Source organism: Sinohyriopsis cumingii, chromosome 17 (genome assembly GCF_028554795.1).
Source record: "Sinohyriopsis cumingii isolate HCF-2022 chromosome 17, ASM2855479v2, whole genome shotgun sequence".
Classification (NCBI taxonomy): domain Eukaryota; kingdom Metazoa; phylum Mollusca; class Bivalvia; order Unionida; family Unionidae; genus Sinohyriopsis; species Sinohyriopsis cumingii.
Window position 1 is genome coordinate 87983963 of NC_142977.1, and position 23315 is coordinate 88007277.

Below are 23315 nucleotides of genomic sequence, written 5' to 3' on the forward strand. Positions count from 1 at the left end.
TGTTGTGCTGTCCATAGATTAAGCTAGATAACATTGCATATATTGCTGTCCATATATAATTAAGTTAGATAAAATTGTGTGTTGTGCTGTCCATGGAATTAAGATTATATATGTATCATCGGAACCTGCTAGAATGTCATTTGGCAATGTAGGAATTCATATGGGTATGTGTTATATAAATATTTCATACCCTCTGAATTTGTTAGAATGTCTTTGGCAATCTAGGCGTTCACGTGGTGTTGTGTTATGTAAATATTTTTTACTTTATTTTAAATATATACTTATTTTAAACAGATATTTATTATATAACGAATTTCGAAAACATTAATGGTATTATATCTGCAATTAAAACATTAAAACATGACGGTATAAAATGTCTGATGAACTCAGTTCTGACAAAATTATTGGTGATTTTGAATCATTACAAGAAATCATTTGTGATTTTGAATAATTACAACAACAAAAATTGGAAGATATATATACATTACCATCAGAATACCGGTTCATTAAGCTGATTCAATAATCTATGCTTCATTCCTTGGCAACAGTCGAATATACAGAAGTTGAGCAATTCGTTTATCTCTCACACGCAATTGAAAAATTATATCAAAATTATTTGATGAATAAGAAACAAAAAAAATTGTGAATGTACGGGTACGGTAATTGAGAAAGATTATGTCTGCAAGAAACTCTGTTACTGGTGAAAATGACTGTAATGTTTGTGAAGGTAAAAGTAGCAAAAGAGTCACTGATGAAAGTGAAAGTTATGGCGACAGCGAATATTTCAGCTTTGTCTAGCAACGGATTGTGAAAATGAAAGCAATGCCAAAGTTACTAGTGATTGCAAACTTGTCAACTCCATTATAATATTTATTCTAATAATAATGCTTATTCTGATTATAATATTTATTCAGATTCAGTCCTATAACTATTAATTATTTTATCATTTACCCCAACAAATTATGAATCAATCTTGTAATTATTATTATCAGTATAATTTATCCCCAAAAAATATGAAATCAGTCCTATAGTTATTATTTTGTATCGGTGATATAATTATTTTTGGTATCATTTACCCCGTAAAATCTGAATGATTTTATAATTTTAAATATCATTATCCCCAACAAATTCAATAATCAGTGAAGAATAAATTTTTTATGATAATACCATTTATTCATATTCGATTTTTTTTAATATTATTATTCAGATTCGGATTTATTAATAAAATTTATTTTATAATTTTCTATTTTTCAGTAGCATTTTTACAATTTCGAGAACAATTTATCTGAAATCTGACTGATGATCAGTAAAAATCAATTCTTTTTTTTATATATCTTCTCAATGAAATTTTTATTATTTTGAGTAGTATTTACCCCATCAATTTGATGAAATTGATTGATAATCTGAAAAATTATGGGCAGGATGCCCATCAATTTGATAAAATTCTATTTTTATTCTAAATCAGATTCAATGATTTTCTTGATATTTATTTTTATTCTGCCTTGAAGTCATTTGGGGACGGTGTCAATATTGTTTGAAACATTTGAAAGATATAATAATTCAGATATTTCATAACTAATCTGTTTACTTACATTTTCATTGATTATTCCGTTGGTTTTTTTTGTATTTGTTTAAAAGATTTTCCGTACTTTAAGATCTGTTTAAAGCAGAACTCGTGTACGTATGTTCAGTCCTTATGAGGTGCATCGAAAGATTTTGACACAGTGTCGAGTACAGCAATTACTTCACGGCCACATATTGGTGGATCGGTTATTGTCTGTGTTGGTAATGTTGAATACCAGACGGGATTACTTTGAAGATGAGTGCTCTGCACTCTGTCGACATATTTTAACAATTCTTTTGGTGGTGCCAACCCATCAGAATCAAAATAAACAATTCCACGTGAATTAATCGCGTATGCAACCCAATGAGTACCTGGACCTGGACTTCCATCGATATTAATGATACCGGTTTCAATATTGTTTGGTTGTTTTGGTAATTGATCGCGCATAAAACAGCACTGAAATACTTTATATTTAATTTTTAGCAACATCAATTAAATCAAACTTTGACACAGGAAGAAGACGATTTGCGTTTAACGAAGTGTCTAGGGAAGTCTCATACCTTTTTCGTACCAATAAAGAGTTCCTGGTAATCTTAGACTTTTTTTAGAAGTCTTTATTCATTTTCCTGTTGCTTTTTTTGTAATGACATTCCAGCGACAGTCCCAAAAACACCAAGTGCAGCTGCTTTTGCAACAGCTGGGGCTGCAGCAGCTATTAACGCTAGTATAGCTGCAAGAAGTGGAAATATACCACCCGTCTTGAATGCGTCTTTAATGACACCCACAGAAAGATTAAATCTGACGCCAGTTTTTGATTTTTGGCGTCATTGAAGTGCCTGAGCTGACGTTCAGTCAGTGAGTTTATTTTGATCACCTGTGATTTATTTTGATCGCCTGTGATTTGTTCTTTTTTATTTATCAAAACTTGGTTTAAATAGTAAGTAGTCACATTATCACGTCTGTGCCAGAAAGTGAGAGACTGAACTTGACGCTGACTACAATATGGAAATTACACATACAATGGATGAAAGTTACTTTAGACAGGCATGCAGAACATGAATCCGCTCCATATAAACACTGAATAAAGGTGTTGATATATGCATAAAACGTACAAAACATAAAGCATTAGGAACTTAATAAAACCCCTTATCGGTAAATTAGCTCGCAGTGTTACTGTATTATACCCTAATCACCGACTTTCAATAAAATTTCTTATATCTTGCATCCCTCTCTCAATTTTTGAGTACTTGCCTGCTGCGGGCAAAATCCTTACAAATCCTTACAAATCTAAACTTACCCTGCTCGAACAAAACAAAATTTGAATTTGTCCTGGGAGTAAATCTTGACCATATATACATATGGATTTGATAACTTGGGCCCATTTTATAGTAAACTCATACAGATCATGTCATGTAGGCGTTGAGAACTGACTATTTCAATAATGGGTGTAGTTTTGTAGATTTGGACTACACATGCCTTTATTTGACAATTATTATGTTGAGTTAAACGAAGAAGTTAAATTGAAACTTTGTCTCTTGATATTTGCTATGATTTAATGAATCAACCATGAATAAAATAACCATCAAAAGATTGACTGATCCAATAGCACATAAAACTGGGCTTTTTTAAAACCTCTCCCATCAATGGAACGCGACATCCACCCAAGTTCATCTAATCTCTTAAGACTTATGAATAAAATATACCAAACATGATTGATGTTGCAGAAACTTAAATCACACCTCTGCTTACCTTGATCTGTGACTCAATCCAAACAATCGCGTGCAACGTCTACCTACGTGACATGAAGTACACACGTTAACAAAACTGCCGCTTCTACCTACGTATAGTACACCCGTTATCAAAACAGCCTATTCTATCTACGTTTTGTACACCCGTTAATAAAATGAATGCTAAACATGTGCGCCCGCAGGATTTTTTGCGGGGGGGGGGGGGGAAGGGGACAGCCAGTCACGGCTGACAGAGTTGCGTAGTTCCTTGGGTAAGCAGTCAGAAACTAAAGCTAATATTTACTAAGCCTTTTGAACAGAATCTTGTGACATATTTTCAGCTTCATTTGCATGATTAAACTTGTCGGAATATATATATTAGCAGTATCACGTGACCCTATTGACCTGTGCTTCGGGCGCCCATGATGCTATATCTACGTGTAATACACCTGTTTAATAAATGGTTACTTCTACCTACGTGTAGTACACCGTTAACAAAATGCTGATTCTACCAGGGGTGGGGGCATGTTAGGTTAGCTAATAAGTTTCACGGATGTAGAATAAAACATGTTTCGAGGTGAAATGGGGGAGGGGAGGGCGGGCAAGTGCTCCCCACCCCTTGTCCTTATGTACGGGCACCCATGTTATACCAGTTAAAAATAGCCGCCTCTACCTACGTGTAATACTCCCGTTCAAAGAAAATGGCTACTTGTATTTATGTGTACTATACCAGTTAGGAAATGGTAGCAGGAAATCTAACTGTAATTTTGCAGTGAAGTTTCATGAGAATGGGTGATGTGACAGAAAAGAAGTGGGGGTGAGGTATATGTGCGATACTGGTAATCCAAATTTGTTTTCTTCAGAAAGTAGGGATATCTCTATTTGTAATATTATTTTAAACATAGAAACCGTTTATTTCATAAACTTCTTCTGAAATTCAAGACAATGTCTGCAGAGACACTTGATAGAAAGACCACTAGTTTTCTTTTGCCAATATATGCATGTGTGCTTTAAATATAAATCGATGAAGTCATGATTTGTATAAGCTTTGAGAACAAACTGAGAATTTCGATACAATTTTTAGAAAATGTGTTTATATAAAGCATCACACATTGTCAGTTGTATTGGAGCATCGTTTTTTCGACGTTTTCTCACTACAATCGACTTAATCGTCATAGCAGCTTGAAAATGCCGGGCCACGTCTGTCTGACTTGTGGGCGGAATCGATGTTTTGTCAGTTTCCATGAAGACTTGGATCTTGGGTTATTGAGTCTTCGTCGAGGATTCTTAACTAAGGAAAAGCTTATCAGTCGATTGTTTATCGTATTTATCAAACCGCTATTTAACCGCTGTTTTCCGATCCAAACTGACCCCGAAATTGTACATAACACCATATGACCGATATTTACGTTTCTTATTTAATTATCAGTGAAGTTGTACTTTGACTGTATGCGTATATATTTATGAGTAAATTTGACACGGAAAATTGCAACTGAATGTTTTAGCTATCTGCACGAGTTTATTGGATCTTCTAAATGTAGAATAAATAACAGTTACTTCTTTATAATGCTGATGGTACACGACGAATTGAGATGCTTTAACTTGAAGAACATGTGATAACGTTTTTAGTGACAATTTGTTGGAAAGGGTTGAGTGTAAGGTCAATTAACACGAAATTGGTGGCCTTGACAACAAAAATATTGTACGCAGTTAAGGAGATGCGTCACGCGAGTCTTTTGCTCGCGCTTTTAGTACAAGCGGTACCATCTAAACCAGAGAACGTGCATTACACGATATGCGAAAAGCTTTCCAGCTGCTCATGTCGCTGTGGAGACCATGGAGTGGTGGATTTGAGAACTGTCGGGCTTAAAAATGGAGAACCAAGGTATGGAATCAGGTCACAATTAAATGTAATTTTAGTCTATGTTTAGAACATTGTTTCCTTTCTCATTTTGGTGGGGATAGAAGAGTTAGATTTATGCATTTTGGTAGGGACTTAAAGATAATTGTTTACTCTTAAGAATATGAGTTCAGGGTGTGGTTGTCCGTGTGTATTTTGGCAACAGTGCACAGTGAGTAATAAGGCCTTGGTGATGATCCGGAAGTGATTCTATGTTATGTTTACATGCTGCTCTGTTTACAGTCCAGCCTCTCAAAAAAATGCAGGTGAACCTTTCACAAGAACTTCACCGTGAAAACATCTTTGAAGGTATTTTAGACTAACATATGATTTGTATTGATTGTCACACAGTGGAAAGGTCAATACTGAGAAACAAATGAAGATAATATATAGTAAAATTATTGTGTTCTATGACCGTATATTACATACATATATACATACATACATACATACATACTTGTTCAAGATGCACTCTTTTGTCGTTAATATGTTTTATAGTATTGTTTATTTTGCCGTTTTTTCTGTTACTATTTTGTAGTTATTTTTTATTGTTGCTGTCATCGCCTTTGTCTGTCATTAATGTGTTCAAAGTACCGTTAAAACCAACAAAAGCAAAACAAAAATCTACACTTGCATATTCTATAATATATGATTTTACATAATGAGAAGTTCCAGTGTAAAACTTTATTATTTAGAAGAGGTAGCACACGAAATATGATTAACGTTTTGAATCATATGCCAGAAGTTTGTACAGTTTAATAGTAAATTATTTCATTGACTTCAATAATAATTGAGATTTCTTGCTCAAATTTTCTGATATTTCAGGGAAATTTCTTCACAGCTATTGTTTTTTGCCTGAAAATTATAGTATTTTAATAAAATGAGTGTTTATTTTATTTATTTGGACTATTGGTTGATAAACACATTCCAATATTCTTCCATTATAATCAGATGTGCACAATTTATCTTCAAGAGCCTCGTTACATGTATGAATTTTTGTGTTTGGGCTGTACTTACATATTTCACTAGTGAAACTGCTAAAAGTTTTAATTTATAACTGTATTAAAAATTAGTATGTCATATATTTTCAACAGCTTTGACGGAATGGAACGTCTGGTAATCTTCCCGAATGCAGAGGGTCAGCGGGTTTTAAGTAATATCATAGGAGGGGGATCCGCCATGGGACGTCATGATGTCGAGCCGGCTGAGCTAAGGCATATTCAGATTTTGTGCTCAACCTGATAATGTGCCACAGCTCTTTCAGACTGTGTCAATTACCACAGAAGTCTTTCTGATTTTTTTTAATTGGACTAAATTGTGACACGCGAGTTCAAGCGAGATTTTTCATTCCAGATTCAAGGATATGTATGACCCTCGAGGGATCTATCAGTACTCCTACAATCCGTGCTATGACTTTATGGAATCCAATCCTGCCGCGTGGCAGAATAACTTGCAAAGGCGTTGCTGTAAGTTTGTAGGACATGCAAGAATTAAAATCACTCAAATGGTACAGCACCTACCGCCACAGCGACAGAAAAAAAACCAACACATTTCTAAGTACTATCTGAGACTAGCATACAAAAGAAAATGCAAATTAAAATGAGCTCGATGGTAGTTATCTTTTCATATGCTAAAAAAGATTGTCACTGGTCTGTTTAACGCTCAGATCCAACGAAAGCCCTGGGTTACCGAGCCATCGGACAGTAAATCCCGGCAGTAGTTACCAAGTCAAAGCTTTTAGTTAGCTGTAATGTTGTTCTGATGCAAGAGACGTTTATCTTCTTAAATATGAGTTATGGACTCGTGATCTAAAGGTCGCAGATTCAAAATCCAGATCAGCCCGGGGTCAACTCCTTCGCTGTGTCCTTGGGAATAGCTTTTAGCTCCCATTTTCTTGACATGATATAGCCAAGTAACCAAACAACCAACTTAAGCCTAATCAAACTCATACCAAAAGGAAAAAAAATCGATTTCTCGAACCGATTATAATTCACCGACTTTTAATGACTGACAATAACCGAACTTACATGTGAAATGTGATCTCATTTAAAAGGAACAAAATGGAGAAAAGAATGCTACAATTATTGAGATAAAAGTAGCAGCACTGCATTTTTCATTGTGTGAAATTTAAAAATATTAAAACTATTGTATCATTAATACAGTAGTAATTCACCAAAAGTTATAATATTGATTAAGAAGAATCTTGTACATTTTACAAAAAAATCTAATTTCAACTGTTATCTTCAAAATATGTTTCAAAACGTCAAAAATAAATTACACTAATGTATTATTGCATATTTTTGAAAATGCAAATGGTGGTTTTATCTGCTGTCAGCGACGACTCATTGAAGTAATGTAGTTAGTACTACATGTGATTCCAATTTATTCACACACAATCGCATATAAAATATTATTAGTGTTTTAAAAAAATCTAATTCCCCGACGCCCGTGGCCCCTATAATTTCAGATCGGGCCCCTCCTGTATTCTCAATGAAGTGCTCAGCGGGCTTGTCGAAAAAACTAATTTGCCTGAGAAAACTTCGATCGTGCTGACGAGATGGTGAATTTTATTTTCAAGTTGTTGAAAGACTAGTAAAATTTTAATAGGTCTCCCCATGTGCGCTTTTTTAAAATGGTGTACTTACGTACTTCTGTTGTGTTGTCACCACTCTAGGTCTTAAAATGTGTCAGAAAAAGCATAGCTAACAGTTTAAGTAAAATGATGTTACTTATTTCTCTACAATACAAAGTGAAAATTCATGAGATACCTACAATATTGTGAATTAATTCACAAAGAATCCTGTCACAAGTCCAAAAATATAGAATGTTCAGAATGAACTGCAATAGTCTTTAATGTCCTGATGTAACACATTGACGCAATACAGAATGTCTTTCAGTGAATTCACGATAATCCAAAGTAGCGTTTATAAATACAAAAGTCAATGAGCATTTTAGTATTTTCAATGAATACTTTTAACAATTAATTCCTTTAAAGTTATATCTGACAGACTGATCTTAAAAAGGAATTTATTTTTTTTCAAATCCTTATTTATACGCATTTTCACTTGACCTACATTGTAACGGAATGTAAATATTTCCAACGGTAAAACCTAGTCTAACTGTAAAAAGACCGGCCCTGAATTCGTGCTACGTAAACATAATTTTTACAGCTTACAATCATGGACAAAAGTTAGCAATGTAAATATTCTATTTACAACTTACGTTCACGGACAAAAGTTAAGCATACACTATAAACTAAATAAACAGAACACTATGGAAAGCTGTAAACTTTGTGTATAAAACGAAATATGTGACCTTTGAATGGGTAATCTATAATGCGTTATCTATATATTAACTTGGCTTTAATATACACATTTGATTCTACTAGCGGTAGGACAAAATACCATTTTATAACTGAAATCGAACTCTTTTTCAAATTAACATATTTAAAATGTATTTAAAAAAATTGAAGTAAGAAAAAATATGTGCACGAACCATGGAAGTACCTCCGGAAATAGGCAAAGTTTGACACGATTGGAAAAACGGTTACTGGTAAAGAATTTCGAGAGTTAATAAACATTTTTCAACTGTGAATAAATTAAGAAGATATAGTTGAATACTTTCGATTGTTATTTTAATAGCTTCACGCAATATTATAATATAAGCGTTACAATTTAGGTGAAGGGCATGAACCATGGCAGGTTGTGGTATATTCAACGCGGTTCTCCACATTCTGGTCAATGTAAATGGACTCAGATCACACTTACCTTTCCTATACAGTCTCTTTATTTGTTTTCAGTAGTGAAAATTTCCATTGTATCCAAATCGTAATAAATCATAAGTTCATCTAATGTGCTTTCAGACTTGAACTCACAGTGAAGATCTTGCTATAGGTTATCTGGCGTTTTTTGAGAGGCTGGACTGTAAACAAAGCACCCTGTAATGGGTTACATATTTAAGTTCCGGATCAGCATCAGTTAGTTATGTACTGTCGCCAAATTACACACAGACAACCACACCATCATGTTCTTATTATAAAGAATTAACAATTTCATTTAAGTCAGTACCAAGAATGCCAAAATCTAACTCTTGTTATCGTCACCAAATGAGAGAGGGAAAAAAATGCTTTAAAGCCATCTGTTGCAATTTATTTCATTTGACATTTCTAAATTAAATTTTTCAGGAGAAAGCAAATACGTTTGAATGTTCTCTTGTATTTAAAATAGATTTCATCAATAGAGACATTGTACAAATACATATAAATGTAAAAATAGTACATTTAATACATTTCTATATGATTCATTAGTGACATTTAAAAACACGTATAGAATAAAATTGTTAAAATCATTAACGTTGTTGAATTCTTTATTTTGTTAGTACCGCAGATCAAGTCATGAGAGATTTATAATAATAACGCTGTCTGTCCAAATGAGCGTACGTTATATATCGCTCTTAACTTGTAAAAAGTGACAAAATATCAATCGCCAAACTACCACACCTCTATGGATAAAACAAAAATCTAAAAATCTCCTTACGCATAAAAATAACACTTGCGGATTCAGTTTTGAAGACGTGGGAACTGATTGGTGTTCAAAAGGCTTGACTCGCTGGAGGTTGCGGGGTTAAAGTAACTTGGTGGCTGCCATACGTGTCAGAATTTAGGGTGGGGTGGGGATGAGATGGGAGGGATATTGAAATGTGCACTCGCTCCAAAACTTTAAAATCTCTTACTAAATTTACAAAACTCTTCAGCTGATTACTAAAGAGTAGGTTTGTACCAGAAAAAGTGGTCACACGTACCAGATTGATAGTTTTCTATGGGTTCGGTTTCTTTCACCTCTAAGACCAACCTAGACCGCCAATAATATATTAAGTGCATGTACGTACAGGAATATCTAAAAGTACATCTACTTACAAAAATATCTGAAGTACACATGCACATACAAGAACATTATTGGATTGATAGAATAACTAAGGTTCAATTACTGTATAAAATTACAAAGCTAGTAAAATAAAAACACAAATAAGTCACCTTTAACTTTATAAACTTGGTGGCTTTATTAGGCATTTAATCTTTATTCTCTGAATCATGGCTTTATTAGGCATTTAATCTTTATTCTCTGATTGGTGGCTTTATTAAGCATTCAGTCTTTTTTCTCTGATCGGTGGCTTTATTAGACATTTAATCTTTAGTCTGATTGGTGGCTTTAACATTTAATATTTAGTCCATGATTGGTGGCTTTATTAAACATTTAATCTTTATTCTCTGATTGGTGGCTTTATTAGGCATTTAATCTTTATTCTCTGATTGGTGGCTTTAACATTTAATATTTAGTCTATGATTGGTGGCTTTATTAAACATTAGTAGTTAAGTGGGATACCCTACGTACAATGGGAATTAGCATTACAGGGACCCCTGGGACACTCTACGTACAATGGAAATTTAACATGGCGAAAAATCGTGGGACACTCTACGTACAAGGGGAATTTAACATGGCGAAAAATCGTGGGTCACTCTACGTACAAGGGGAATTTAACATGGGGGAATAGAGTTTGGGTTTGTTTAGGGACAAGGGGAATTGAACATGGGATTTTTTTTTTTTTTTAAATTTTTTTAAAATTTAAATTTAAATTTAGGCAATTGAAAGGCTATCTCTTTTCGAGAAATATGGCTGGCCCTGAAAAGGGCCTTTGGGTTTATGTTAATGTATTCATTAACATAAAGGGTACCGCATTGGTCTTCTTCTTGTCCTTAGGCTACGTCTCACTGTTGGTCCGCAAATCAGCACTCTTTTCAGGCATCCTTGTCTTTCAACGTAGATCCTACGTATCCACAGGCTGGTGTTTGTCCTGTGGACAACGGTCCACTTGGATCGGACATACATGGGTATGTCCGTCCGGAACATCATGGAAGACACAAGCGTAGAAGATTGCACATCGGTCCACATCTTGATGCGACGAGAACAAGTGAATCAATGCACTGAACTGCGCTTATTTATAGGTAGAGGTAGGATTGAAACGGATTGAGTTCATTCACCAATCCAAACACGCGTTACAAAATTCAGTCAGCCCGCATCCAATCCGAAGAGAGTAGTCTGTGACGTCAGTTGGTCTATATAGATTCGCTAGCGCTTGTGTGCAGTCAATCTATGCGACAGTGATTCAACATGACGGAAACTCAGAAAACGATCCATTGGGGTGCACCAGCAGGGGAGATTGCCCAAGTGAACCCGGACTTACTTTCAGAAGAGGTACATTGGGATTTTGTGGATTTTCTTACCTCGCAAGAATTTGTTCCGGAACCTTCGTTACCTTCTTCATTACCGCAAGTTGAGAATTTTAGACAGAGACAGAAAGAAGAATTGGAGAAATTTATGCAACGACAAAAGGAAGCGGAACAAGCTTTTCTCCTACAGCAACAGCAACAGCAACAAGAAGAGGTAAGAAAAAAACAACAGCAACAACAGCAAGAAGAAGTAGCAGCAAAGAAACAAGAGGGTGAAAATCAAACGGCTACGGTACTGTTGGACATTTTAGCGGAGTTACGAAGTCTGAAACAAATGTATCAGACTTCTTTATCACGACCGAAGAGAATACGACCTTCCCGAGCTAAACACGCCAACCCTGTGACTAAGCCTGTCGTACCACCCTTAGTGATTTCAACCCAATCATCAGAAGTAGGCCTTGGCCGTGGCAAAGGCTTAAGGCAGTTAAAGTTGATTGGTTAAACTCACCCCTACACCAAAATAAAAAGGCCCTTTTCAGGGCCACCCACATTTCTCGAAAAGAAATACAATTTCAATTTGCCAATAACTCAAAAATAAACCCCACCCATTTTACCCTTATAGTACGTGTCTGTGTATGAGTGCGTGAGTGTAGCTTCTTATTTTAAAATCAAAACTCAAAGACACTTACCTTATATCATTCATGTATTCTTTTATCCATTTTTTTACAATCCAATTCACAATTCACCACAGAACACTTTAATTAAAAGTTCATTGACTTCTTCTTTCTCCTTGTTTAGTCTCTCTGTTTTTTGAATTTCTTCACCGTTTTTACCTCATTTTCTTCCCTTCTTCTTTTCTTCTCCTGTTTCTTTGCTTCTTTTAAATAGAATTGTCTTCTTTCTTCCTCTTCTTCCTCTGAAGAATCTCTCTCTTCTTTCGAAGAATCCCTCTCTTCTTCCGAAGAATCCTTCTTTTCTTCTGACTCCTCTTGTTTCTTTTTTGGGCAATCTGGAGACCAATGTCCTTTTTCTTGACAATAATAACAGGTATCTTGACTTTTGTCTTTTTTAGCCCCGGTTTTTTTTCTTTTTTGACGGTCTGGACACTCTGAAGACCAATGCCCTTTCTTCTGACAGATATAGCAAGTATCCTGACTCTTATCTCGAAAGGAAGGAGAGTAGTCCGTCGGCTGGTCTGAAGAGAATTTTCTAATGACCCCTCGCAAAGCTCTGACGAAACGTTCCATCTGGGTAGTCTCTTCCATCGTTGTGCTCGGTTTGAGAGTGAAATGAATAGTGAAAGGACAAGACACACCCTTTTTATATACGCGCTGGTTTGCCATGACTATAAATTAGTCTATGGTGTTTGAACTTGAGTCATTTGACGTTTTGCACTCAAGATGAAACGATCCTATTCATTCGAGAAGAAAGAAGAAGAAGAAGAAAGTAAGAGGCAGAAACGTGATCTATCGCCTCGTACCAGGGATGAAATCTTGGCACAAATTCATGCCAGTGATTTTGAAGAGGACATGAGTGAACCAGAATCCGAACCCTCTAAACCAAGTTCGTCACCCTTAGTCAACCCTGAAAAATACTATTCCATTCGAGAGACGGAAAAGCGCTCCTCTAGAAAATTTAGAACCACGGCTTACACCTACACGGTGAAGTTTAAAGATTTCAAGGCCGACGTACCCTTAGAGAAAGCAGAAGGGTTTATCACCGAGATGTGGGATTCTTTGCTCACTGCACTCAAGCGACAATGTCAACCCAAAGAAGACGATCTCTTGACACTATCCATAGATCACGACGGTTTGAAATCCCCTGTTTGGATCGAGTTTAGCAGACCCGCAGAACTGACCCCTTCCAAAGTCATGGACAAGATTCAACACGTACAACAATCTAATGACGAGTTTGACATCACCGATGGTAAAGCCACACTGAAAATGGCTCACGTCTCTCTTCCTCAAGGGACAGGACGCAAAAAGATGTTATTGGTGGACGACCTTCGCAACATCAAAACAAGTCTCGTCCGAATTAACAACCCTCAAGACCAGATGTGTTTAGCTCGAGCCATCGTGGTGGGACGAACCTATGCCAACAAGAACGACACGGTAGAATGGAAAAGAACCTGGAACACTATTCAACGTTCCTATCGAGCCAAACAACGAAACGAAGCAGAACTCCTGTTACAACAAGCCGGACTGTCCAAAGAACACCCTGTGGCATTCCTGAGATGCAAAAATTGCAAGATGCCCTAGCTCCACGCTACACCTTGAAAGTGCACCCTCAAGAAATGCGCGGGCCTCTGTTGTTTCGAGGCCAAGATTTTAAGGACGGAAAATACATTCATGTCTATCATCACGATGACCATTTCGATACCATTACCAGTATCACTGGATTCCTGGGATACGGTTATTATTGTGAGAAATGTGATTATGGTTATAACAATCGAGAGCAACACAAGCATTGTGGATTGAAATGCCCAGGATGTTTGGCCTCTCCACCCTGTCTGAGCGAAGAACCAGTGCCTTGTTCAACTTGTCTGCGTACGTTTGTCAGCCCTGCCTGTTACCAGCAACATCTGAAGACGCAAGGTTCACAGCAGAAATGTGCTTGTCAACTCTTGAGATTGTGCCCTACCTGTGGACAAGGCATACTTACCAACAATGCCAAGGCACACGTATGTCGAGGAAAGAAAAAATGTCACATTTGTCACCACATCGTGGACTTGGAACACGAATGCTACGTGCAAAAATACCATCCCCCACCAGAGAAAGAGGACGGTCACAAGAAGAAAGGCAATTTCATCTTTTTCGATTTCGAATGCATGCAAGAGACCGGCATTCAGATTCCTAATTTCTGCGTGGCTCATCGAGCGTGCGAGAAGTGCATTCAAGAACCTATCTTCAGTCATTGCCCTCACTGCAGCAAGATTCCCGGAGGGCGTGAAAAAATCTTTCGGGGACCAAACACGTTAGCCGATTTTGCCCGATGGGTCTTAGACCCCATCGACAAGACGTGGAACCAAGAGGACATCGAACGTTACGGAGATTGTCATCGTCATGCCACAGTGATGGCTCACAATTTCTCCGGATACGATGGACAGTTTCTTTTGAGGTACTATACGGAACATGGCACCGAACGTCCTAAAGTGATTTTGAACGGAGCCAAAATCATTTTCATGCAAGTGGGACAAGTACAGTTTAAAGATTCGATGAGTTACTTGGCCATGCCTTTGAGCCGAATGCCTAAAACGTTTGGAATGACAGAAATGGCTAAAGGGTACTTTCCACACTTTTTCAATACGGAAGCCAATCAACATGCTGTTCTACCCCATTTGCCTGAGGCTCACTATTACGACCCCGACAACATGCGTACCGAACAACGAGAAGCTTTCTACGCTTGGTACCAAGCTCACGCCTCGGACCCTTTCGACTTTCAGGAACAAATGTTAAAGTATTGTCGTTCCGACGTGGACATTTTACGGCGTTGCTGTGGAAAATTTCGAGAACTGTTCATGGAACACGGAGGGGTCGATCCTTTGAAAGAAGCTTGCACCATTGCCAAAGCGTGTTCCTTAGTGTACCGCCAACGATTCATGCCTGAAAACACCGTGGCTGTCATCAGTCCTCAAACGACCCATTATGTCAAGCGTCAATACTCGGTCAAAGCCCTACGTTGGTTACATTACTTGTGCGATAAGGAAGACAAATGGATTCAGCATGCCCGCAACGGAGGAGGCGAAAAGACCATCGGAACGTATTCGGTCGATGGCTGGGACTTAGAAAACCCCAAGATCGTGTACGAGTTTAACGGTTGCTTATTTCACGGATGTCCCGTCTGCTACCCTGACCGTGACACTAAAAATCAGTTTTTACAACGGACCATGGAAGACCTGTACCAGGACACTTGTCAGCGACGCCTAAAGCTAGAACAGCAAGGATACCAAGTGGTGGAAATGTGGGAACACGAATACGATCACCGTATGAAAACCGATCCCGAGTTTAAACGCCTCGTGGAAAGTTACCAGTTCATGGACCCGCTGAACCCGAGGGATAGTTTGTACGGAGGAAGGACCAATGCCACCTGTTTGCTGTACCAAGCCGACGAAGAGAAAGGAGAAGAAATCAAATACTTGGACGTGTGTTCGCTGTATCCTTACGTGTGCAAATATTGTCGCTTTCCTGTAGGGCACCCGCAATTGCTGACGGAACACATCGACCTGAAAAACATTCGACAATACGAAGGCTTGATCAAGTGTAAAGTTTTGCCTCCCACGAACCTATACCATCCCGTCTTACCTCACCATTGTCAAGGCAAACTGATGTTTCCCTTGTGCCGTACTTGTGCCGAAACGTGCAACCAGGACCAACCTTGCCATCACAGCCAGGAGGAACGGGCCTTGACGGGAACCTGGGTCAGCGTGGAATTGTTCAAAGCTCTGGACATGGGATACCAACTGTTAGAAGTGTACGAAATTTGCCACTTTCCCAAGACACAACAGTACCACAAGGGTGACCCTACTCAGAAAGGCATTTTCGCAGACTACGTGGATGCCTTTTTGAAACTGAAGCAAGAAGCCAGCGGCTATCCTTCCTGGTGTCACACTCCCGAAGACCAAATAAAATTCAAAGAGAAATACTACGAACAAGAAGGCATCTCTTTAGACCACATCGAAAAAAACGAAGGAAGGCGATCGTTTGCCAAAGTGATGTTAAATTGCTTGTGGAGTAAAATGGCACAACGACCGTGTTTACCCAAGACGGAATATTTGACAGAACCTTCCCGCTACTTCCAGATGATTCACGACAAAACCAAATACATGAAACACGTGGACGTCGTTCGAGAGGATTTGATCTTGGTCAATTACGAAGAAGATCTGGACTTTGTACAAGACGACCCTTTTGGAAATGTCATCATTGCGGCTTACGTGACAGCTCATGCTCGCTTAAAATTGTACGAAGCTTTAGAACTGTTAGAAGAACGCGTCCTGTACTTTGACACGGACAGTTGCATTTACATCCATCACCCGAGTCAACAGCACCCTGACATCGAAGGAGACCGTTTAGGAGCCTGGACAGACGAGCATCCCGACGACAAGATTCTAAGTTTCGTCAGTGGTGGTCCCAAAAATTACGGCTACGAATACCGGGACAAACAAGGAGAAGTGCACACGACGTGCAAAGTGAAAGGACTGACTCTGAATCATCGTACCAGTCGAGTGGTCAACTTTGGGGTATTGAAAGAAGCCTTGCAATCGGGAGAGGATGGAAACTTTAAAGTGACCACCTATCAACCGAACAAGATTGTACGTTTACCCACTCACCACATCGTCAGTCGACCCTTGGAAAAAGTCTATCAAATTGTATACCAGAAGCGAGTGCGACTTCCCAATCACTTCACCTTACCGTACGGTCACGTCGGTATTGGTCTGTATATGAAAAGGAACCCTAGGCAAGATCGATAGTTCATTGTTCATTGAAGTAACTTACCATGTCGTTGACGAAGAAGAAACCAGATGGGTTAGGAGTCAAATGTTGGACATCACCGAGACCAGGGTTTTGAGGCTTGGACACAAGAGGTGGCCTAGTATGCACGAGAGTTATTCAAGGAAAAAAGTTACTTTTCAACCTGTGTTAGTGACGGTGCCAGAAGAACCCGTCACCCAGGACAGGACTGTCGTGGACAGGCCTGAAAGACCCTTTCGGGAGGACACTTGTGTGACCTTACCCCTACTATAGAACTGGTTAGAACTTTACCCAAAAACATGTTGTACAGACACTTGTGTTTATTCCACGTTCATGGTTATCATGTGCCTTTTATTCTTGTACTTAAGCCTTTGGCTTTTATGTATTTTTTGTCTTTCGTATTCATGTTTGAAAAAAACATTCAATAAACGTGTTCTGAAAAAGTATATAAACTCTTGTCTTGTTTGTTTTTCGTGTCACAAGTGACATTTCTCACACCATGGCTACCTCTGCTGTCTCTGCTCCCTCTTCCTCTACTGTCAAAATCATCGACGAACACTTAGATCGTGCCAGTTGGGAGGCTTTGTATCTTCGCCATCCCTTTAACATGCTCATTGCTGGACCTAGCGGTTCAGGCAAAACCGAATTCGTCAAACGTTTGATCGAACATAAACATCATTTGATCGATCGATCCCCTCAACGAATCGTGTGGTGTTACAAAGAGTGGCAATCGGCGTACAGCCTCTTGCGAGAAAGTCAAGGCGATTCCATCGTGTTTGTGGAAGGCATTCCTAAAGAAGACGATGGCATCGTCTCTGACTCCCGTCTAACCCATTTGGTCATTTTCGACGACATGTTAGGAGAAGACGAAGAAGAAATTAAACTGTGGTTCACGCGCAAAGGGCATCACCGTAATGCCAGTGTCGTTTACATCACCCAAAATTTGTTTCAACAAAGTAAAACCCATCGCACCATCAGTCTCAATGCGCATTACGTGGTCTTGTTTAAAAGCCCTCGAGATAAATCGCAAGTGCAAGTCTTAGCCAAACAGTTAGGAACGCCTTGGTTGACTCAGGCGTACGACGATGCCACTCAAACTCCACACGCCTATTTACTCGTCGATTTGAAACCTAACACTCCCGAGGATTTGCGATTTCGTACCCACTTGTTTCACCACTGGTGCCAAGACGGAGGGCCTGTCCTGTACACGTCTCCGTCCTCGACTTCATTTCACTCCCCATAAAAAAATCTATAAAAACCTCAGACCCTTTTTCGTCTGTCTCACTCTCAGTGCGAACATGACGTCCCTTCAGTCGCATCTTCCCGTCAAATTGATTCGTGCCTTGTATGGCATCAGTCGAGAAAAAGATCCACAAACACGAGCTCGTGTCTTAGAAGCTAGTCTCAAAGAAGTCTTACGATGGTTCACGGTGACGGCACGTCAATTACTCCAAGGAATCATTCAGATTCCTCATCAAACCAATCGCTTTTTCGATCGAAACAAAGTCGCTTTGGTCCAACTGGCCGATCCCCGCATCGACACTCAAACCAAAAAACAAATCATTTTGAAACCTGGAGGGAGCGGTACTCTAGGAGGGGTCATCATTCGCTCACTCTTAAGATGGGATCCTAATGCCCCCAAAGTTATCCCCAAGACAAAAGTCCAACGAAGCCCCAAGAAGAAAAAGACCAGGTCCCCAAGGAGAACTTCTCCAGTGGCAGGACCCTCCTCTGACCAGACACCACCACCACCCCGGAAAAAGAAAAGAAGCCCCCAGAAAAAGAAAAGTCCACAGAAAACTAGTCGCAAGAGAGGCACTTCGGCCAGGACGCAACCTTACACTCGCAAACCACGACCTGCCACGGCGGTGACTGCGTCTCCGGCAACTTCACGTTTGTCCACTTCTCCGTTAATGACACCCAGAACTGAAGAGTACTTGGAGACGTTGATCACACCAAGAACTTCTCCGTTGATGACCCCCAAAAGAACTTCCCCAGTGGCAGGACCCTCCAATTTAGTGGCAGTGGCTGCTGCTCACAAAGTACCTTCTCCCAAAATCAAAGTTCAAGAAAGATCGGGCATGTTACAAAGTTTGCTGGATTTGTCCAAGCAAGAACTGGCTCGATTTAGTCCGTTACGTACCCCTGCACAACGTGTCATGCCTGTCCTCAAACTAATACGACGTAAAGACAATCAGTGGCGACGCGTTCCAGTATAAAAAAGGCCTGTGACCAAGTCGGGTATCAGTGTTTTTTTGGTGCTCCTGAAGACTCAAAGATGTCACCCTCCAGAAAACCCCAAGGAAAGAAAAGGAAAGGACTGCCACCACGTTTAGCCAAACATGGGGACATGTTATCTGTCCTGTCCAAAGCTTCTCCACCTCTACGAAAAAAACTCATTCAAACAGCCTCCAAAGAGGTCATCGATACCGTGTGCGAATGTTGTTTGAACGTTTTGAAAGGCACGATCCCTTTGTCCAAACACCAGAAACAATGCTTAGGCAAACATCGTCACGTTCTTCGCCAAATGGTTCAAAAGAAAATTCCCATTCGTCAAAAAAAGAAGATGTTAGTGCAACGTGGAGGTATTTTACCTCTCTTGTTAGGCCCCATACTGAAAGGAGTCTTGGGAACCATGTTGGGAGGACTGGTGGGAGCAAGATAAAAAGGCCTCGGAAGTTCCAAGATCTCAGAATCGACCCCTGACAACCCTATGGAAGGACGAAAACTAGCTTTAGTACCTTACAAACGATGGATGGAATACCATCGGTGGCAAGAACAACACACCCCGCATTTACCTCCCAATCCCCATTTGAGCGAGATGTCCCAGTTACAACACGAATTGCAGTCCTTGATGGATCGCCAAGATTTGTCCGAAACAGAAAAATCGCAAAAGTACGGTCAACTCTTGCAACGACTGCAACTCTTTCACCAGAAAGCTTTAGACGAAACAGCTCTACCCACTCTGAAAGATTTTAAGACCTTGATGAAAAGTCCAGCACCATCACCAGTACCAGTACCAGTACCAGTACCACCAGTACCCGTGACCAAGACAGAAAAAGGAGAAGAAGAGGAAGGGTTTCAAACTCCACCAGAAAAAGTACGCAAGTTAACAACACCACCTACCTCCAGAATTGGATGGATTAAAAAGATGATGGCCACCACTTCTTCCTCACAAGAGAAAAAGAAAGTGAAGACAGAAGTGAAGACAGAAGTGAAACAAGAACCGATATCTCCCGCTCAGACATCCTTCTCCTCTTCGACACCGATTGCTGGCCGCACACGCAAAGCATTGCAATCCAAGAAAATACCCCAAGAAAAAAAGAGTAGCATCCTCCAAGAGTGGGTGTCTTATTAACACACCAACCAACACAAAAAAAAAAATGGAAAAAGTCTTAGCCAGCATTTACTACGATCCCTCCCATCCTGCAGGTTACGCAGGAGTTCAAAAATTGTATCGTGCTGCCAAAACGCGACTGAAAAGTCTCCGTTTACCTCAAGTGCAACGATGGTTACAAGAACAAGCTACCTACACTTTACACAAACCCATTCGACGCAAGTTTGCCAGAAGTCGCACCCGAGTGGAAGGCATCGATCATCAATGGCAAGCCGATTTAGCCGATGTCTCTCATTTGGCCAGCTACAATCGTGGCTACAAATATTTGTTTTGTGTCATCGACGTCTTTTCCAAATTTGCCTGGGTCGTACCCTTGACTTCCAAATCGAGCAGCGAGTTAGTGCGAGCCCTGCAACGGGTGTTGAAACAAAGCAGTCGTCACCCTCTTCGATGGCAAACGGACAAAGGCACCGAATTTCTGAACCAAGCTTTCCAAAAAGAATTAAAGAAACGTGACATTCCTTTTTTTACCACCGAGAATCCCGAAACCAAAGCCAGCATCGTGGAACGTTTTCAACGTACTTTGAAAGAACGCATGTGGAAATATTTTACGCATCACCACACTCTGAAGTACATCGACATCTTACCGCACCTGGTGCAAGCGTACAACCAATCTTACCATCGAAGCATCGGACGTGCCCCGCAAGACGTGACTCCCGACAACGAAGTGTTGGTGTTTGAGCGTCTGTTTGGTACGTCCCCGACGAGGGCTGTCCCCGAGAAAAGTGGAATGTTGGCCGTAGGAGATTGGGTGCGCATTGGCAAAACCAAACGCACTTTCGACAAAGGTTACTTACCTAACTGGACGACCGAATTGTTTCGCGTCACTGGACGAGTGCATGGCCGTCATCCTGCCGTCTATAAATTGGAAGACATGAACGGAGAAGTGCTCAAAGGAACGTTTTATTTGCCCGAGTTACAACGTGTCACCAAAAAAGAAGACGACGTGTACGACATCGAAAGCATTCTCGAACGCAGAACCCGTAAAGTGGGCAAACGACGTGTCAAAGAAGTCAAAGTACGTTGGAAAGGATATCCACCCAGTTTTGATTCTTGGATCGACGCTTCGCAAGTCATCGACTATAAAAAGAAGTGACCATCATGCCCTTTCACACAGTAGACGCAGCTACGTCGACCACTCCTCCTTCACCTAGTTCTTCTGTGCAAGATTTACAAAAACAACCCTTGTGGGTGTGGTGTGGAGAACGTGTGCCTAAAACGCAAATCGTCTTTTTCTGCCAAATCTTCGTGGTGTATTGTGTCATCGGGGCAGCCATCGCCAATTTGAGTTTGCAACAAGGAGACAAACAATTGTGGACCATTTTATTGAGCAGTTGCATCGGTTACCTGGTTCCTAATCCCTCCCTGAAATTCACCTCGAACGGGAACCCCGGGAACCTTGTGTCCAGTGCCAGTGCCAGTCACCACTTCAACCACAACCAGAACCCCATTTTAGACGGAGACACGCCTCTGACGTCCAGTAATATCCCCTCGGACAGCCACAGAACTCTGGAATTATGAGTCACCAAAACCAATTTTACTTAACCTTACCCAGTGACAGTTCCATGGAGGTGTTTCCCAAGAACACGTTGTGCTGTTACACGGCCAAATTACCTCAAGCCATCCAGTTAGATCACGAAGCCCATTGGGAAGTGGCTTTAGTAGAAATGATTCACCCGACCCAAGTCCTCAATGTCCTTCCCAATCAAAATTCTTTTGATGTGGAAGTTCATGACGAGCAAATGCAACAGTGGATGGATAGCAATGTCAAATATGACAAGAAAACCCGTACACAAAATCAAAAGTACACCACCTATCACTTGTTCATTCCCCCAGGCTATTATTTTAGTGGTCAACATTTGGTCAGCACCATAACCTCCAGGTTTAATGTCGTGTTTCTGAAAGCTTTGGAGCATGTCAACAAAAGTGTCACCATGGAGTACCACAAAACAGCTCGTCGCTTCTTGATGAAATTTGAACGGAGTAAAATCATGTCCATTTTATTTTGTCCTGAATTGTTTGACATGTTGGGCGGAGACATGGACATGAGAAAGACCATGATCAAGAAAAACGAATTACCCATCGTTTACGACAACGAGTCTTTTAGCAAGTTATTTCGTGCCCCGGTAGAACTGAACCAAGGACTGAATTTGATGTTTGTGTACTCCGATGTGGTGGAGTATAACGTGGTGGGACACACCTCCGTACCGTTACTGCGTGTCATTCCTTTCAAAGTAGATTCTGCCACGGGTGCTGACGAGGAAGGTGGAAACACTTACCACGTCCACCGCGAATTTGTCCATCCTCACTATTTGCCTGTCAGCAAGTCGTATTTGGACACGGTCAACATTGCTATAAAAGGAGATCTGGGACAAAATATTCCATTCACCTAAGGAAAAGTCACGGTGAAACTCCATTTTCGAAAACGGTTCTCTCACGACTCGTAAGTAAGTCATGTATCCAGTGTACCGAGGGGTTGCTCGACAGCGAGGACACGGCTTAGGAGATATGTTAAAATCGGCCTTTCGTTCGGTGGCCCCAGTGTTGAAACCGATGGTGACACGCGGATTGCACGCCTTGAAAGATGCGGCACTGACGCAAGGCAAAGAATTTCTCCAAAATGTCATCATCGACAAACAAAACCCTAAAGAAGCCTTCATGAGGGCAGGCAAAAATGTCTTGCTGCAAACGGGCAAAGACATTTTAGGCCGACGAGAAACACCTATAAATGCCCTGCACGCTACCGAGTCAGGCATTCAGCAAGGACAAGGCAGAAAGAGACGACGAAGAAAACACCCTTTCACCAGACTTCAAGCGAGAAAGGCCAAGAAAAGAAGAACCGTTCGAGACTTAGACGTTTTCGATTATTGAGAAAAAAGAGACAAAAAATGATGCACCGAGAATCTTGCGCTTGTTCCAAGACGGAACTGGATCTGTTTGCCATGCCCCCCCACGATGATGACGATGCAAGAATCCCAGTGGGTGGAATTTCACCCCGTCTCCTCACTGACCGATTCCGCTCCCATCGAGTTT

The 23315-nt window shown here is 40.1% G+C and overlaps 1 protein-coding gene across 1 annotated transcript; it reads left to right on the forward strand.

Moving 5' to 3' along the window:
• Nucleotides 1-4795: 4795 nt before the first annotated feature.
• On the forward strand, nucleotides 4796-6711 carry LOC149779384 (uncharacterized). The gene is made up of 2 exons (XM_089938611.1): nucleotides 4796-5176; nucleotides 6286-6711. Exons 1-2 carry the CDS (start codon nucleotides 5010-5012, stop codon nucleotides 6431-6433), a joined length of 315 nt encoding a protein of 104 aa, XP_089794737.1. The 5' UTR covers nucleotides 4796-5009; the 3' UTR covers nucleotides 6434-6711.
• The last annotated feature ends 16604 nt before the right edge of the window (nucleotides 6712-23315 follow it).

Bases quoted from the DNA above. Each gene is read 5' to 3' on its own strand.
- LOC149779384 (XM_089938611.1), top strand. From the start codon at position 5,010: ATGCGTCACGCGAGTCTTTTGCTCGCGCTTTTAGTACAAGCGGTACCA. The intron at 5,177-6,285 runs GTATGGAATCAG...TATTTTCAACAG, and splicing joins CTTAAAAATGGAGAACCAAG to CTTTGACGGAATGGAACGTC.